Below are 18,359 nucleotides of genomic sequence, written 5' to 3'. Positions count from 1 at the left end.
GCACGGATCATTCTGGAGCCTACTTTGGGGGGCCATTTATTGAATCTAGCCCAGTATATTTTGGAGTGCAGTTGGATGCTCACAGAACATGTTGGGGAACAAGAGGCAGAGAGTAGGTTTAAATGGCTAAAGTGCCTAAGTTTGACTTCTGCCCACATCAGCTAAACAGAAATCCAGATGTTGTCCTTTTCTTGGAAGCTCCTCTTTACTGCACCTGTGTATAAAAGTCTGTTTTTCATCTCGTTGTGCCCCACAGGATTGTAATAATAGTTCCTCCTGATTACTGCTCTGAAGTGTTAGTTAGATTGTTGACCTTGGATCAAGGTCATTCTATGGTGGTTTACATTTTGTATGAAATCACAGAGGAGAATACCTGGTTGTTTTTCCACACAGCTTTTAAAGAGCTGGTTTTGCTTTTAAAGAGCTGTTTTGGGGACTGTGTAGAGAGTCAGACAGTATTCCTCTCACTGGGAGATGGTCACATCTCCATCAATGCGTATGAATCTCACAGCCATGCCAATAGCTTGGTGGCCCAAGAATGGTATATCTGGCTCATCTGGTCAAATAATTAAAAAAAACTACATCACCAGCACCTAAGCCTGGAAAATCTGACTCCGGGAAGCGCTATGTTGATCCTTTTCTCTTTCATGTTTCTGATTGTTGCTCATCTATTTGAGAAAGCTGTGAATCAAGCTACTGGGTTTAACCTGGAAATCAGACAAGACTTGTCCATGTCCATGTACCATAAGGACGGAGACCTGATCCTTGGTGGAATCTTACAGATTCACATGCAAAGTAATCCCCTTGGTTCTACAAACTTCAAGGAGCCTCCAGCTTCTACGGATTGCTTTATGTAAGTAGCTTCTTGAAGCTTAAATCAAGTTATGAGTGAAAACGTTGAACAGGGTAATAGAAACATGACATCAAATAAAGGACAATTGGTCCATCCAGTCTGCCCATCTGCAGCATCCACTATCTCCTCCTCTCCCTAAGAGGAGGAGATAGTGGATGCTCACCTTTACTGTCTTTTGACAATGACAACTACAACACATATGCTGCATCAAATAGATGTTAAATTAATAAGTCAAAAAGTCAGTTTACAACATTTGCATCAATAAGATGAATATACAGCAAATGTGCCAAGTGGAGGAGACGACCAAAGGCTAGCAAGTTTGTAGAAGTCTCAATCCACTCTGGCTTGGATACATTAAGCTTGCTTGTTTATAGAATATTACATGGCTACTTTGATTGGTGGATACATAGTCAGTCTGATTGGTTATTACACTTTCAAACTACTAATTGGTTGCCATGTCAGGTAACTTTGGGTCATTCCAAGACTTTGGTGGTGTCACAAATGACTTCCCTATTTCCCATGACAGGGTGTTTTTGGTACTTTATCCTAGACCAGGGGTAGGCAATTCCGGTCCTCGAGAATCGGAGCCAGGTCAGGTTTTCAGGATATCTACAATAAATATGCATGAGATAGATTTAGGAGGCAGTGCATGCAAATCCATCTCATACATATTCATTGTGGATATCCTGAAAACCAGACCTAGCTCAGGCTCTCGAGGACTGGAATTGCCTACCCCTGTCTTAGACCATCTGGACATGGGCCCCTCCCTTCTCAGTAGCCATTCTTGCTTCTGCTTTCTTGGATATTGTGGTTATCAGTTCCTTTAGCTTGTTGTGTTCTTAGGTCATATGAGTTATTTCCTACAGGGCAGATCATGTTGACCTGCTGTGGCCACCAGTGTTTTTTTCTTGGAATTTTACACAGCAGCTGTCTGCATATTGTTCAAAGTTCATGTTGTTCATAGTTCAGGCAGTTTTTGTATCAGAGATGAAGTCTTTAGAATCCATTTTTCCTAGGTAGGCCCAATTTCATGCTATCTTGAATTCAGAAACAGTCTTCGTCTCCACCACCTCCGCCAGGAGACTATTCCAGACATCTATTACCCTTTCTGTAAAGAAGTATTTTCTTACAATACTCTTGAGCCTGTCACCTCTTAACTTATATTTGTTTTTATCAATTAGATTCTGGTATAAAGGGTTCACTGTTGTATGATCCAAAATTTATTTTTATTCTTTTATTCAATTTTCTATCGGTTCTCCCAGGTACTCAAGCGTTTTTCTTTATCTGTCCCAGCGAGCTCACAATCTATCTAATGTACCTGGATTACATATTGTACTCAGGCATGTTCTCTGTCCCTAGTAGGCTTATGATCCAAGCAATGAAGGTTTGAGTGACTTTCCCAGAGTCATAGTGGGAATCAAACCCAGCTCCCCAGGTCTTCAGCCTTCTGCACTATCATCAGGTTACTCATAAGAACATCAGAATTTCCATACTGGGACAGACCAAAGGTCCCCCAAGCACAGTATTCTGTTTCCAACAGTGGCCAACCCAGGTCCCAAGTATCTAGCTAGATCCCAAGTAGTAAAACTCCTCCACTCTACACCTTATACTTGTTTATTTACGAGGGTGGTTTGAAAAGTTTGATAAAAAAAAAGCAAGTTAAACAACATAGTCTCCATGGAGGACTATACACTTACAGTGAGTTTCTAGTATTGTTGTATTGTAGGAAAAATAGCTTATGAAAAAAACCTGGGAACTCACTGGACTAAGCCTACAACCTTCCATGGAAACTACGTTGTTAACTTCCTTTTTTACCAAACATTTCAAACCACCCTCGTACTGGGATTTATTAACTACTTTTCATGAAGGGATTCACCCAAGGTGTGTTCTGCAGGTACAGCTTAACAAAACGCTTACAATTTGGTTAACAGCTTAATAATAGTAAAATGATCAATTATAAGCTTAAATACAATCGAGGAGGTAAACTTGGAATTAAATTCATTTAACAGCACTATAAAACAATCATATAATAGAGATATGTTAAATGACAGCACAATACAAATAAAACAGCTCATAGAATCCAAATACAAGATGCTTGCCCTCTGGGCAATTTTAACAAGGCTATTTTGTATTTTAAACTGCGGATTAAGCCATAGTAGCATAAAAAATAAAAAAAAACCATGCCACAAATGGCACTTAGTAATTTCCCAAATGCAGCCTGAGTGACAAAAAATACTAGATGATTTCGATGGGAATCAGGGAGGGACATAAGAGGTGCCAGGAACAGAGGATACTGAAAGAATTTAAGAAAGTTCTAGTGGCTCTGCTGTCTTATTTATCTAATGCTTCTCCAGAAGGAAACTTTCCTTTGGCCAATGGCTGCCGTAAATGGAGAACTTGAGTTGACATCCAGCACTGCCTTTCGTAAAAGTGAAGTTCATCTCTGGCATTCTATGCACATACAAGTAGTTAGAGATAGCGATTACTTCTGGTGACCTCAGGTGGAATTACAGAGTGAATGGTCTTCCAGAAAGGTAGTTTTGAATAACATCCTTGATGTAAATTTTTGACCTTTATAGCTGCTCCAAAGTTTCTTTTTTACCATTCTCCTCATGTTATCATAGTCATCTTTTTTACAGTTAAGTGCTGTTGTATTGGATTTCCTGTGTGAACTTATTCCAAGGATTATAAAAAATCTGAGTCATGTTATGATCACTGTTATCAAGAGGCCCCAGCACCATTACCTCCCGCACCAATTCATGCACTCCACTAAGAACTAGGTCTAGAATTGCTTTGCCTATTATCCTGATTCCTGATCTAGCTGCTCCATAAAACAGTCCTTGATTTCATCAAGGAATTTTATCTCCCTGGCATGCCCTGTTACATTTAACCAGTCACTATCGGGGTAGTTGAAATCACCCAGTATTATTGTGTTCCCAGTTCGTTAGCCTCTCTAATTTCTGATAACATTTCAGCATCTCTCCATTCATCCTGGTCAGGTACACATGGAATATCTACCCAAACATGGCATCCTATGGAGATCCTATGAGGAATGTCCTCATCACTTGTAAACTAATTCATGCTGAATTCTGACATCTCAATAAAATGTATCTCTGTTTCCACAGGTCTATTATCCGCTATTATCGACACCGCTTGGCTTTTCACTTCACAGTGGAAGAGGTCAATAACAATGCTGAACTCTTACCCAACATTACCCTGGGGTATCGGATCTATGACTCCTGTGCTTGGGAACTAAGAGCCATACATGGAACCTTGAGCTTGTTGTCTGGGACACAAGTGCCAGTCCCTAATTACAGCTGTGAAGACAGAGGAGTACTGACTGCTTTCATTGGCGATTTGACTTCAGATACAACTTACTCAATATCACAGCTTTCAAGAATCTTCCGCTACCCTCAGGTAAAACTGGTCTGTTCAGTTGGATGTGTTTAATGAGGATTGACATCAACAATCTATTATTTTTAAATGCTGGTCAATAAAAACATTGACCGTGATGATAAATGGTTTCTTTAAAGAGCATGGTTTTGTGTAGTCCAGGGTTAAAAAGAGATTATGTCCTTACCTTGATAATATCTTTTCCAGAAGATATTGTAGGTGAGACAATCTAGACATATGGGTTGTGTCCCAAAGGCTGTGTGCCATATGCAGAAGGAATCCAATCTGGATTTTTTTCTTTGACTCTCCTCTACTTCACTGGGAGCTGTAGCATCACCTGTAGTTAATACCCAAACACCGAGAGCTCCAATATAGAACAAGGGGAAAGTCATCAAAAACAACTGTTCTGTCCAAAGAAGCAACATGTAAACTCAAATTGAACAGTGAACAAGGAGCTCAAGAAAGACCCCAGCATGCTTTAGAAACATATATGCAAAATCCTTCCCAACACAGAGGGCTGACTGTCATCCAAGAATCAGCTTGGAAAAGCATAAACAGAGTGAGACAGAAAGCAGGTCTAGGAAGGACAGGGTGGGAGTCTAGAATTTTATTCATATATTCAATTTTCTATAACGTTCTCCCAGGAGAGCTCTGAATGGTTTCACAAGCATTTTTCTCAGTCCCGGTGGACTCACAATCTATCTAATATGCCTGGGACAGTGTCAATCAGAGATTATACACTCTTACCATACCAAAATAGCAGCAACTTCCACGAGTCACATAACCAACACCTACTTAGAAAAACACTGTACCACAAATACTGCAATGGGTACTAGTTCATCATTAAATCTATTGGAAAACTGAAGAAAACAGATCCAGCTCGCACAGTTAATGCTAACACAAAACCATGTCCTTCTTTGTCAAAACTCTCTAGACCAGTACAGCTGTCACTGATGGGTAATAGCTCATTATGACCAGCAGGTGGAGACCGAAATCAAAACTTTGGTATAGTACAGTGTTTCTCAACCTCTTCAAGCCAAGTGCCCCTAACCAATATTCCCTCTAAGGATTGATGAGGTGTGTGCAAAAAAAATATGCATGGGCGACAAATTACATACTCCACAAATTTATGAGCAGGCGCGGTGGACGAGTGCCCGTGAGATTGTGGGAGGGTTAAATACTCAAAATTTAGAAGAATAACAATTTACTTAAAGTTTTTTAAATTATGTCCAGTCGCTATTGTATTCCGCTTTCATGCAAATTTTGCACTTAACACCATCAGTTTCTGAGTAATAAAAAATTTCCCCAAGTAGCACGTGCTGTGCGGTGCCATGCGGTAAATCTGTTTCAACATAGCATTCATCAACCACTCTGTTTTAAAACCCAAGCCTGTGTTACATAAACATTCCTCAGCTCGCCGCTTAGACATGGCCATGAATTCTTTAAAATTAGTGAATTCTTTGATATTTAAAGTAACTTAATCCCACATAATAAAACGCTCTATCTTGAGCAAAGTAAGCATTTGCATTCGCCACTGCAACAAGCTGGGAGGGCTAGACTGTAGCCAGTTGAGCAAAATAACCTTTTTTCCCATCAAAATGGCCCTCCTCCAAAAAAGACGATATCCAAGGATTGCAAGAAGTACAAATCAAACAAAATCAGAGTTGATCCCACAGGTCCTATCTGCGTGTTCTGTGAGGTGTAGGTACTTGGAGGGCTGCAGAAAAAAACAGTTAGGCCCTGATTCTCTAAAAGTGCGTCCCGATTTTAGGCAGCTGTAGACGTCCTACAGCTGTCTAATCAGCCAATCGGGATGCACGCTTTTAAAAAAAAATGCTCCCCAGGCAGGTCTGAAGGCGCCTCCGGGAGCCTAGGGAGACCCGCAAGATGCCTAAGCTCGTCTAAGGGCCTTAGGCGGGCCTTAGGCTGAACCTAGGCGGCCCTACGCGTCTCCCTAGTAGATGAGAAGCTTAAAAATGTAGGCCAGCAAAATGCTGGTCTACATTGTAAGTAGACGCGGCCGCTATACTTATCGCGGCAAGGGATCTCTCTGCCGCTATAAGTATAGCGGGCCGTGGCCCCTGACCGATCACTGGCAGGAGGGTGCCCAAACCCTCCTGCCCGAAGACGCATACCCCTCCCCGACACTACCGACCGCCCCCCCGGTCACTACCGATCCCCCCTCGTCGAAATGAGGCGGGCCCGCCCCTTCCCGGCCCATCCCGCCGAAGCCTAAGATGTGGCAGAGCAAATCAGGGAAGTAGAAGGGCCCAAAGCAGCGTGTGAACACTGCTTCACACGCTGTTTGAATCAGCAAGGTAGTTGGGTCCGCAGGAAGGGGGGTGAGCGGAAAAGGACTCGGACTCCTGTGGTCTGTCGCGGAGGGTGGCCAGGCTCCATTTCAGCCGCAGGGAAGGCTCACTGCCCCAGCTCCTTACCCGTCCACAACCCGGACCAGGCCTCCCGTGCTTTCTCAGCGGCCCGGCTCGCTCGGTTGTTTTTTTTTTTGTTTACTTGGCCACTCCGCTTCCTGCATTCGCTGCTCTCCGTCAGGGACGTAATAAGCGTGCATGCGCACTTGTCTTGCCACATCCCGACAGAAAAGGGATCAGGGAACACGTGAGGCAAGTGTGCATGTGCGGCTAGCATTTTATTATTTCAGATGATTAATGCTGATCCTTCAGGAAGATGGATACATGTAGACATGAAACTGGGAAATGCTACCCTGGCACTTTTCAATGTATATGCACCTAATTCGAATCAAATTGAATTTTTTTAGATCTCTACAACAATTGTTACTACCACTGGCTGCTTCTAATTTAGTTGTGGCGGGGGATTTTAATGCTGTTATAGATCCTTTAATGGACAAAAAACCTAGCAGAATTATGAAATCACTAGGATTAGATAATTTGGTACAAAACTGTGATTTGAAAGATATATGGTGGATATTTCATTTTAATGATCGGGAATTTTCGTTTTGAGCCCATGTTCATAAATCGTTTTCCAGAATAGATTACATAAGCAATGCCTCTGCTGGGTCAGACCTGAGGTCCATCGTGCCCAGCAGTCCACTCACGCGGTGGCCCAACAGGTCCAGGACCTGCATAATAATCCTCTATCTATACCCCTCTATCCCCTTTTCCAACAGGAAATTGTCCAATCCTTTCTTAAACCGCAGTACCGTACTCTGCCCTATTACATCCTCTGGAAGCGCATTCCAAGTGTCCACCACCCGCTGAGTAAAGAAAAACTTCCTAGCATTTGTTTTGAATCTTATGTGGCCACCAGCTTAACCCAGAACAGGGCTTTGTTGCAATTCTGATGGCTACACTAAACAGCACCTAAGCGTGTGACCCGGCCTGGAGTCACCCTGCAGGATCGGGTTTTCAAAAGTGAAAAACACCACAAATAAAGTTCCAACTCAGAGATAGTTTATATAAATAGATCTCTTTACTTAATCCTTTAAATCAGGTAAGTAATACTTCCATTGATTCAGAATTCCAGACAGAAGTCCAGTAAAGAAAAAAAAACACAACACTGTCAAAAATGGCAGAGTAATTGAAGCAGGGCTAATTAACTCCAACTTCCTTATTCTCACTGCTTCTTAAGTCTCTTCTATGGTTGAGACCTGGGTGCAGTAGAGAGCTCACTCTGACTGCTACCAAGCAGTCCTTTTCTTTATTCCAAAACAGCTACAGTTCAGCCTTCAAGTTTTAGTTAGATTGCAGTCCATAACAAAAAAAATAAGAAAGCCTCTGGCAATTAATAATTAGGGTTGCCAGGAAGAAGAGAGAGTAGTAGGTTTTGCCAAAAATACAGTCTTTCAAACAGACTTTCACATTCCCTCCCAGGTGGAAGCAAAACCTCTCCCTCAAATACTCTCTCTAAACTTTCACAGCAAAAATCAGCATTCAAAAACTAAAAGAACAGCACACAAACAGTTTCCAAAACTCACACACTGTTTGTGGCTCAGAGTCCAGTTCACCTGCATTGGTTCAGGTAGGTTAGCATCCTCACCAGCACAAGACTCTTGGAAGTCCATAAGTTCCTCAGATTGAGTCAAACCCTCTGGTTGTTCAACCTCATCCAGCTCCATAGGTTGGGGCTCTCTGTCCCTGTTTGGCTCGTCAGTGTCCCTAGGGAGGCAAAGCCTAAGCTTCCTCCCTAACCGGCTTCCTTTCTTGTTGTCAGGGGCAGGCTTATATACTCTGGGGAAACGCCCTGTTGTATCAGCCCTGGCAGTATTCCAAGGGCCTCTTGGGCTCCCCCGGTGGTCCTTGAGATTATTTAATTCAGATCCAACCTGTCCTTTACCAATTCCTACCCGGGATTTCTGTTTCACCTCTTTTCCCTTTATCTTGACTGGGACCTGCGCTGGAAGAATTCCTGGCTGGTCACATACCCCCACCCTTAAATGGTGCTTATCCTTATAAGCCTGGGGCTGTGTCGTATTTTCCGGAATGCGAGACAGGGTATCAACATTAGTGTTTAAATGCCCGGGCCGATGAACTACCACAAATCTAAAGGTCTGTAACGCTAAGTACCACCTTGTAAGACGGGCGTTATTATTTCTCATGGTACCTAGCCACTTCAATGCGGCATGGTCGGTGACCAAGGTAAATTGTCGCTCCCCTAGATAATGGTCTAAAGTTTGCATTGCCCACTTCGCTGCTAAACACTCCAATTCTACTACCGCATAATTCTTCTCATTTGGGTGTAACTTTCTACTCAAGTACAGAATTGGGTGCTCTACCCCTTGGTTTTCCTGGCTGAGTATGGCTCCCAAACCGCAGCCAGAGGCATCCATCTGAAGGATTAGAGGCTTGTTGTAGTCTATGGCCGCAAGGACCGGCCGACTACACAAGCTATCCTTCAGATCGTGGAAAGCCTCCACACTGTCAACCCCCCATTGCAGAGTATCGGGGACATCTTTTTTCAACATATTTGTAAGCGGAGTAGCTCTAGTGGCAAAATTGGGAATGAACCTTCTATAATATCCCATTAAACCTAGAAACCCCCGCATTTGTTTCTTCGTGTTGGGTTGAGGATATTCTTGGATACACTTCACCTTATCGACTAGGGGTTTGATTTGGCCTCTACCCACTGTGTACCCTAAATATTTTACCTCCCTCTGACCCAGGAAACACTTTTTAGGGTTTACAGTAAACCCTGCCTTCTTTAGTGACTCCAATACCGCAGCAACATGTTCAAGATGCTGTGGCCATGCGGAGGAATATATTACAATATCATCAAGGTACGCCTCCGCGTAGGCATGATGCCCCCGCAGGACCTCATTCACTGCCCCCTAGCAAGTAGCAGCTGCCCCATGCAGGCCAAACGGCATACGGGTAAACTGATACAACCCATAGGGAGTGCTAAAGGCCGTCTTAGGATTAGCCCTATCGGTCAAGGGGATTTGCCAATATCCCTTGGTCAGATCAATGGTAGTCAGATATTGAGCCTGGCCTAAACGATCCAACAACTCGTCCACACGAGGCATTGGGAAGGCATCAAATTGAGATACTTCGTTTACCTGATGAAAATCTATACAGAAACGAGGGGTCCCATCAGCCTTTGGCACAATAACTATGGGGCTACTCCAGGGGCTCTGCGAGGGCTCAATGACCCCTAGCTCTAACATTTCTTGTACTAACTCATTAACCAGCCTCTTTTTCTCCTCCGACAGGCGATAGGGGTGGACTCTGACGACCTTGCCCGGAGTGGTTATAATGTCATGAGTTATTCCCCGGGTGCGCTCTGGAATGGAAGAGAAGACATCAGAGAAACGGTTAATGAGGGTCTGTACCTGTTGAGTTTGTGCAGTAGACAATTCCACCCCTATGTTTACCTTTTCTGGCTGGCCCAAGTCCGCTATTTGGGGACCTAACTCATCCTCCTGATACCTCTGGGCCACTAGAGCTAAGGTCTCTCTATCCTTCCAAGGTTTTAACAAATTCACATGATAGGTTTGCATGTGTTCTTTCTCGTCCTTAACTCTATAATTTACAGGGCCTAACTTTTCCACAATCGTGGCCGGTCCTTTCCAATGTGCCAAAAATTTATGAGGATCCGAGGGCACTAGAATCAAGACCCTGTCTCCCACATAAAACTGGCGCTCCTTGGCTTTCCTATCATAATATACTTTTTGTTTCCTTTGAGCCCACTCAAGATTTTCTTTCCCCACTTTAGCAGCATTAGCCAGATTCTGTTTCAGGCGGGACAGATAAGAGATCACATCCATGTCCGTTTCCTCCGGGGGGTCCCAACCCTCCTTTACCACATCAAGCAGACCCCTGGGAGCTCGCCCATATAGCATCTCAAAGGGACTAACTCCCAAGGAGTCCTGCACCTTTTCCCGGGCAGCGAACAAAGCATATGGGATAAAGAGGTCCCAATCCCTATGTTATTTTCTAATCCCTTTTTGAGCAAATGTTTCAGGGACTGGTTGAACCGTTCGACCATTCCATTGGCCTGGGGGTGGTAAGCTGACGTCCTAATATGCCTAACCCCAAGGTCTTTCCAAAACCCTTCCATCTCCTTAGATAGGAAGTTACTTCCCCGGTCAGATAATACCTCCCTCGGGAAGCCTATGGTGCAAAATAACCCCATTAGTTCTCGCATCAACACCTTAGATGATGTTTTCCGTAGGGGAAAAGCCCATGGAAACCGGGTGGCGACGTCCATTACAACAAAAATGAAATTGTATCCCCTAGGAGTCCTCTCTAGTGGCCCTATAATATCCATAGCGAGTCTCATGAGAGGTTCCTCCACTACCGGGATAGGAATTAGAGGGGCCCGCTCTGGTTTACTTAAGGTCAACCTCTGACAGGTGGGGCAGGACCTACAAAACTCTTCTATCTCCTTCCCCCATCCTGGCCAGAAGAACCTGCGTTGTACCTGTATCTGAGTGGCCTGAACCCCTTTATGACCGGCTAATGAGGAATCATGGGCAGTTTGTAGGATGGCTCTCCTGAACCCCTTTGGGACTACCAACTGTTGCCTCTTCTCCCCTGAGCCCTTGGCACCCTCGTCTTCCTTATAGAGGAGTCCCCTTATGACTCGCAAGCCGGTACAACCGGATTGGAGACCGGTAGCCTGACGCCATAGTTCTTGTAAGGAAGGGTCGGTTTTTTGTTCACTACCAAATGTGGGAAAGGTATTAATAATTTCTTGAGGAAGGCTAGGAAACTCCTTCCTCTGTTCAGCCTGCCTAAGCCCTTGTGTTCTCTGCTGCTGTAGTCTCCTTTTCTGTGCCCGGGAGGCTCTTGCCTGCTTCTGAGTAGGCCTTTCCACCACTCCTTCCTGGAAAGGAAATACATCTCCCAGCTCTACCCCAGGAACTGCCGTGGGTAAACCCTGAGACCGCGTATTCACAAACCCCTGTTTGATACTCAGGTACTCGTTCAACCCAGGCCAGTCCTGACCCAAAATTAGGTCATACGGGGCCTCTGGAACTAAAGCAGCTACTACTTGGTACACTCTATCCTGGTGTAAAACAGTAGTTGGCCTAAGTGGGTAATGCACACTATCACCGTGTATGCACTTAATTCCTACCTTCCCAGCACTAGAGGAACCTTTCTCCTCAGGGAATACCTTTTTCCAGAACTCTACAGACATCATTGACTGATCGGCCCCCGTGTCAATCAGTGCTACCGTTTCTTGTCCCCCTACGGAGACTGTCGTAGTGCATGCGGACTTTAAACCTTGTCTAGGAATACTTATTTCAGTTCCCTTAGCATTGCACTTGATTTTCCTGCTGGACAAGTTTACCGCCTCACAAGAACTCTGCATATGTCCTGTCCGCCCACAACTATAACATTTGCTAGCACCTTCCCTAGTGTGGGGCCTACATACAGGGGCAGATGGCCCTTTGCATAGGAGTTTCCTATTCCCCTTCTTGCTTGAATTCCCGGGGCTCTGCCTAGGTGTGTGTTCCTGCACTCGGCTCGGGCTTCCTCTTAAGAATTCGCTAGCATCAAAAAAGGCTTCCTCCATTCCCGGGGTTGACCCTAGCGTCTCAGAACCAAGGGAATTATCGGTAGCATTCATGAGCGCTGACTCACCCCAGTTAAAATATGACAGTGTGTTAAGGCCTACCGGAGCTGGATCGGTCTCCCTAGGTAAGGTTGGATGAGCAGGAAGAGCAGTAGGCCGCTGTAATAGCTGAGCAAAAGTTTTCGTTTACTCTTGAATGATCATCCTTAACTGACTATATCGCAGCAACATGGCATCCTGGCGAGCTTGCCAACGCGCCTCGTTGGTTCTCAAAATGCCTTCAAGTTCCTCGGTCTGTCTCTGATCCTCCTCGGCCAACACTGCCAAAATCTGGGCTTGTTCCATCGTGCAGACCTGAAAAGCAAACAAAAAGAAAAGGAACCCAAGTGTGGCCGCTTGGTAACCGTGTTCCTCCCCTTTACCAGACCCCCCATCCTAGGTACTCTTACCGATAGCACTGGTGAGTCTGCGCCTTTGGTGTTTAGGCCTCCTTGGCCTCCAGTCGTTCTCCGCACGGCTTGCCCCTCTGGGATTCAGGTCCCGACCTGGAACTGTGTCCGGAACTCCGGTCCACTGGAACTGGGTCTGGGTCGTCCTGGCTCTGGAACCTTGGTCCGACTCTCTCTCACTCCGCACTCGAACTCCAACTGCCTCGTCACAGCTCTCTTCCAAAGGATATGCTGTAACCTTATCCGCACTTCCGGCTGAAGACTCCTCCTCCAGGCGGATATCAGGAAACTTCAAATAAAGCACTTTGAAAAGATATATTTCTTAAACAAACAATTAGTCCATAGTTCACTTGATCCAATCAAAAAAAAAAAAAAAACCAGAAAGCTAAGTATGCCTTCTCCAGCACAAGTCCAAAAAAAAAAAACACAATGAAAAAGCACAAGAAAAAACGTGTTTTTTTTTTTTGTTTTTTTTTTTTCAAATGCAGTTCCAGCAAGTGTCCTGCAGGAGGTGCACTATCCCACTCCTGATACCACTTATGTGGCCACCAGCTTAACCCAGAACAGGGCTTTGTTGCAATTCTGATGGCTACACTAAACAGCACCTAAGCGTGTGACCCGGCCTGGAGTCACCCTGCAGGATCGGGTTTTCAAAAGTGAAAAACACCACAAATAAAGTTCCAACTCAGAGATAGTTTATATAAATAGATCTCTTTACTTAATCCTTTAAATCAGGTAAGTAATACTTCCATTGATTCAGAATTCCAGACAGAAGTCCAGTAAAGAAAAAAAAACACAACACTGTCAAAAATGGCAGAGTAATTGAAGCAGGGCTAATTAACTCCAACTTCCTTATTCTCACTGCTTCTTAAGTCTCTTCTATGGTTGAGACCTGGGTGCAGTAGAGAGCTCACTCTGACTGCTACCAAGCAGTCCTTTTCTTTATTCCAAAACAGCTACAGTTCAGCCTTCAAGTTTTAGTTAGATTGCAGTCCATAACAAAAAAATAAGAAAGCCTCTGGCAATTAATAATTAGGGTTGCCAGGAAGAAGAGAGAGTAGTAGGTTTTGCCAAAAATACAGTCTTTCAAACAGACTTTCACATTCCCTCCCAGGTGGAAGCAAAACCTCTCCCTCAAATACTCTCTCTAAACTTTCACAGCAAAAATCAGCATTCAAAAACTAAAAGAACAGCACACAAACAGTTTCCAAAACTCACACACTGTTTGTGGCTCAGAGTCCAGTTCACCTGCATTGGTTCAGGTAGGTTAGCATCCTCACCAGCACAAGACTCTTGGAAGTCCATAAGTTCCTCAGATTGAGTCAAACCCTCTGGTTGTTCAACCTCATCCAGCTCCATAGGTTGGGGCTCTCTGTCCCTGTTTGGCTCGTCAGTGTCCCTAGGGAGGCAAAGCCTAAGCTTCCTCCCTAACCGGCTTCCTTTCTTGTTGTCAGGGGCAGGCTTATATACTCTGGGGAAACGCCCTGTTGTATCAGCCCTGGCAGTATTCCAAGGGCCTCTTGGGCTCCCCCGGTGGTCCATGAGATTATTTAATTCAGATCCAACCTGTCCTTTACCAATTCCTACCCGGGATTTCTGTTTCACCTCTTTTCCCTTTATCTTGACTGGGACCTGCGCTGGAAGAATTCCTGGCTGGTCACACTATCCCCTTCCAATTTTTCCGAATGCCCTCTTGTTCTTTTATGTTTTGAAAGTTTGAAGAATCTGTCTCTCTCCACTCTCTCTATGCCCTTCATGATCTTGTAGGTCTCTATCATGTCTCCTCTGAGTCTCCGCTTTTCCAGGGAGAAGAGCTCCAGCTTCTCCAGTCTTTCTGTGTATGAAAGGTTTTCCATGCCCTTAATCATTCGTGTCGCTCTCCTCTGGACCCTCTCAAGTATTGCCATATCCTTCTTAAGGTGCGGTGACCAATACTGAACACAGTTCTCCAGGTGCAGGCGCACCATTGCCCGATACAACGGCAGGATGACTTCTTTTGTTCTGGTCGTAATACCATTTTTAATAATACCCAACATTCTGTTTGCCTTCTTCGCGGCTGCTGCGCATTGCGCCGTTGACTTCATTGTTGTATCCACCAGTACACCCAAATCTCTTTCAAGGTTACTTCCCTCTAATACTAATCCCCCCATTTGGTAGCTGAACATCGGGTTCTTTCTCCCTATATGCATGACCTTGCATTTCCCTACATTGAATTTCATCTGCCATTTATTCGCCCACTCCTCCAGTTTGCTTAGGTCCCTTTGTAGGTCCTCACACTCTTCCGTAGTTCTGACCCTTCTACAGAGTTTAGTGTCATCCGCAAATTTTATAACTTCACATTTCGTCCCCGTTTCCAGGTCATTAATAAATACATTGAACAGCAGCGGTCCGAGTACAGACCCCTGCGGAACTCCACTCGTGACTTTCCTCCAGTCCGAGTAGTGACCCTTCACTCCAACCCTCTGTCTCCTGCCTGCCAACCAGTGGTTTGACCCATCTGTGTACGTCCCCTTCCACCCCGTGGTTCCACAGCTTCCTAAGTAACCGCTCATGGGGTACCTTGTCAAAGGCCTTTTGGAAGTCAAGGTAAATGATGTCTACAGGTTCCCCTTTGTCCAACTGGCTGTTTACCCCCTCAAAGAAGTGCAGTAAGTTTGTTTGGCACGATCTTCCCTTGCAGAAGCCATGTTGGCTCGCTTTCATCAGCCCATTTTTTTCGATGTGCTCACAGATGCTGTCCTTTATCAGTGCTTCTACCATCTTGCCTGGAACCGATGTCAAACTTACCGGCCTATAGTTTCCCGGGTCTCCTCTTGACCCCTTTTTAAAGATAGGTGTAACATTTGCTATCTTCCAGTCCTCCGGAATCTCTCCAGTTTTCAAGGATAGGTTGCAAACTCGTTGGAGTATTCCCGCTATCTCATTTCTTAGTTCTTTTAGTACCCTAGGGTGGATTCCGTCTGGGCCTGGTGATTTGTCGCTTTTCAATCTATCTATCTGTTGGAGGACATCCTCATGGCTCACCTCTATTGCCGACAGTTTTTCTTCTTGATCACCATGGAAGATCACGTCGGGTTCCGGTACATTGGATGTGTCCTCGCTTGTGAAGACTGACGAGAAGAATTTGTTTAACCTGTCAGCTACCTCTTTTTGCTCCTTTATCACTCCCTTTTTATCTCCGTCATCCAACGGTCCTACTTCCTCCCTCGCCGGTTTCTTCCCCTTAACATATCTAAAGAATGATTTGAAGTTTTTTGCCTCCCTGGCCAATCTCACTTCGTATTCTCTTTTCGCTCTCCTAACCACTTGGTGACATTCTCTTTGGCATTTCCTGTGTTCATTCCAGTTTTCCCCAGTTTGGTTCTTTTTCCATTTCCGGAATGATTTTTTTTTGTCTCCTATCGCTTTCTTCACCTCATTGTTTATCCATGCGGGGTCTTTTGTTCGGTTTTTTTTGCACCCTTTTCTAAATATGGGGATGTACATATGTTGTGCTTCTTGCACTATGCCCTTGAATAGAGACCAGGCTTGCTCTACAGTTTCTGTTTTCCTTGAGCTGTTTCTAAGTTTTTTTCTTACCATTGCTCTCATAGCATCATAGTTCCCTTTCTTGAAGTTGAACGTTGTCACTGTGGTTCTTTTCCCTTTTGTTGTACTTACTCCTAATTTGTACTGGATCATGTTGTGATCACTGTTTCCTAGTGGCCCTACTACTTCCACTTCTTTTGCAGGTCTCCCTATTCCGTTGAGGATTAGGTCAAGAGTGGCATCTCCTCTTGTTGGTTCCTTGACAAGCTGATCCATAAAGCAGTCCCTCACAGCCTCTAAGAATTCTGTTTCCCTCGCACAGTTTGAGATTCCAATACTCCAGTTTATCCCGGGGTAGTTGAAATCTCCCATTACTGTCACATTCCTGTTGTTGCCTTCCCGCCTCAATTCTGCTGCCAGATGTTTGTCGTTTGCTTCCGATTGTCCAGGTGGACGATAGTATAGACCCAATCTTATGTCAAGGCCACCTTTTCCTGGTAATTTGACCCATAATGACTCCAGACCTTCCGCCTTTGGTTCTATATCCACTCCGGACGAGGGAATGGTGTCTTTTATGTATAGTGCTATTCCTCCACCCTTCTTGTTGGTCCTGTCTCTTCTATAGAGTTTGTACCCTGGCAGCACTACGTCCCATTGGTTATCCTCGTTCCACCATGTTTCCGTGATTCCAATGATGTCTAGGTTTTCTTTTATGGCTATGGCTTCTAATTCTCCCATTTTGGACTTTAGGCTCCTTGCATTAGCGTACAAGCAATTTAAGTCCTGGTCTTTTCTTTTCTCTGCTGGTTTTACATGTGTTTTGCTCCCCATACCATCCCCTATTTGGGCTGCCGGTCCCTCATTTCTGTTCCCTTCTTCCTCATTTTTTGGTGTATCTTTTCTGTTCCTTATTTTTTGGTGTATCTTTTTCGTCTGCATCCTGATTTCCTGATCTCTCCTGTTCCTCTAATTTTATCTGTTTGTCCTTTTTGATGGTCAACAGCTTCTGTTGTTCGTCTCTTGCCTGTTCCCAGCATTTTTCCCTCTCAGTATCTTCTTTGGATACTCTTGTCCGAACCGTCGACGTCAGGTCAACTATCGGCTTTCCCCTTCTTCTCAGTTTAAAGCCTGCTCAATTTCTCTCTTGACGTTGTTCGCTAGCAATCTCGTTCCTGCCTTGCTCAGGTGTAGTCCGTCCCTCCTGAAGAGCTTGTTCTTCCCCCAAAAAGTTGTCCAGTTCCTTACAAAAAGGAATCCTTCTTCTTCGCACCATCTCCTCAACCATGCGTTTATTGCTTGTAGCTCGGTCTGCCTCTTCATGTCTGCCCTCGGTACTGGCAGAATCTCTGAGAATGCTATCTTCTGTGTCCTCAGCTTCAGTTTCCTTCCCAGGATCTTGAACTGTTCAATTAGTGTAGTCCTGCTGTAATTTCTCCTGTTGACATCATTTGTTCCCACGTGGATTATCACTGCTGTCTCTTCTGTTTCTGCTCCGTCCAGGATCCTCTCGATTCTGTCGGTGATGTCCTTTGTTCTTGCTCCTGGGAGACAGGTCACTAGCCGATCCTCTCTCCCTCCTGCTACGTGACTGTCCACTTCTCTCATGATTGAGTCCCCCACGACGACTGCAGATTTCCCCTTCTTCAGCTTCCTCACAGGTCTCAAGTCTGTATCCTCGGTGTGATTTAGTCCTTCTCTTCCGGGGCACCCGCCAGTCTTCGTCGTCTCTGCTTGCACGACTCTTCCATGCGATCCTTCATCCTCGGCGTCTGTTTGCCCCTGTCTTCCATCTGTTGGCCCATGTCCTCCATCTTGTGTAGCTGTAGCTTCCTCGCTCCAGTGCTGCTGATGATCCTGCTCTTTTGCCTGCCTGTAGGCCTCCTCGATGAATCTTTCGAGCTCCCTTACTTGCTCCTCGATGTGGCTTTCTCCTGCGGGGTCCTCCGTTGTCTTGAAAGGTGCTTCTGAGATGTGGAGTCCCTCCAGCTCTTGAACCCTGCACTGAAGTCTACCAACTTCCTTCTTCAGGCTTTCCAGTTCCTGACACCGACTGCATATGTATGCCTGCCTTCCCGAGGGAAGGTAGTCATACATATGACACTCTGTGCAGTACACTGGGAAGCTCCTCCGGGTTCCTGCTA

The 18,359-nt window shown here is 45.0% G+C and overlaps 1 protein-coding gene across 1 annotated transcript in view; it reads left to right on the top strand.

Annotated features, from left to right (window-relative positions):
- The first annotated feature begins 626 nt into the window (after nucleotides 1-626).
- Nucleotides 627-18,359, top strand: part of LOC117368588 (vomeronasal type-2 receptor 26-like) — a 40,675-nt gene continuing 22,942 nt past the window's right edge. The window contains exons 1-2 of the mRNA XM_033962318.1: nucleotides 627-853; nucleotides 3,979-4,270. Of these exons, the coding sequence (XP_033818209.1) occupies nucleotides 627-853; nucleotides 3,979-4,270 (519 nt within the window). The remainder of the gene's footprint in view (nucleotides 854-3,978; nucleotides 4,271-18,359) is intronic.

This window comes from Geotrypetes seraphini, chromosome 10 (assembly GCF_902459505.1).
Source record: "Geotrypetes seraphini chromosome 10, aGeoSer1.1, whole genome shotgun sequence".
Taxonomy (NCBI): domain Eukaryota; kingdom Metazoa; phylum Chordata; class Amphibia; order Gymnophiona; family Dermophiidae; genus Geotrypetes; species Geotrypetes seraphini.
The sequence above is the reverse complement of the archived record's forward strand: the minus strand, read 5'-3'. Positions and strand labels throughout refer to the sequence as shown.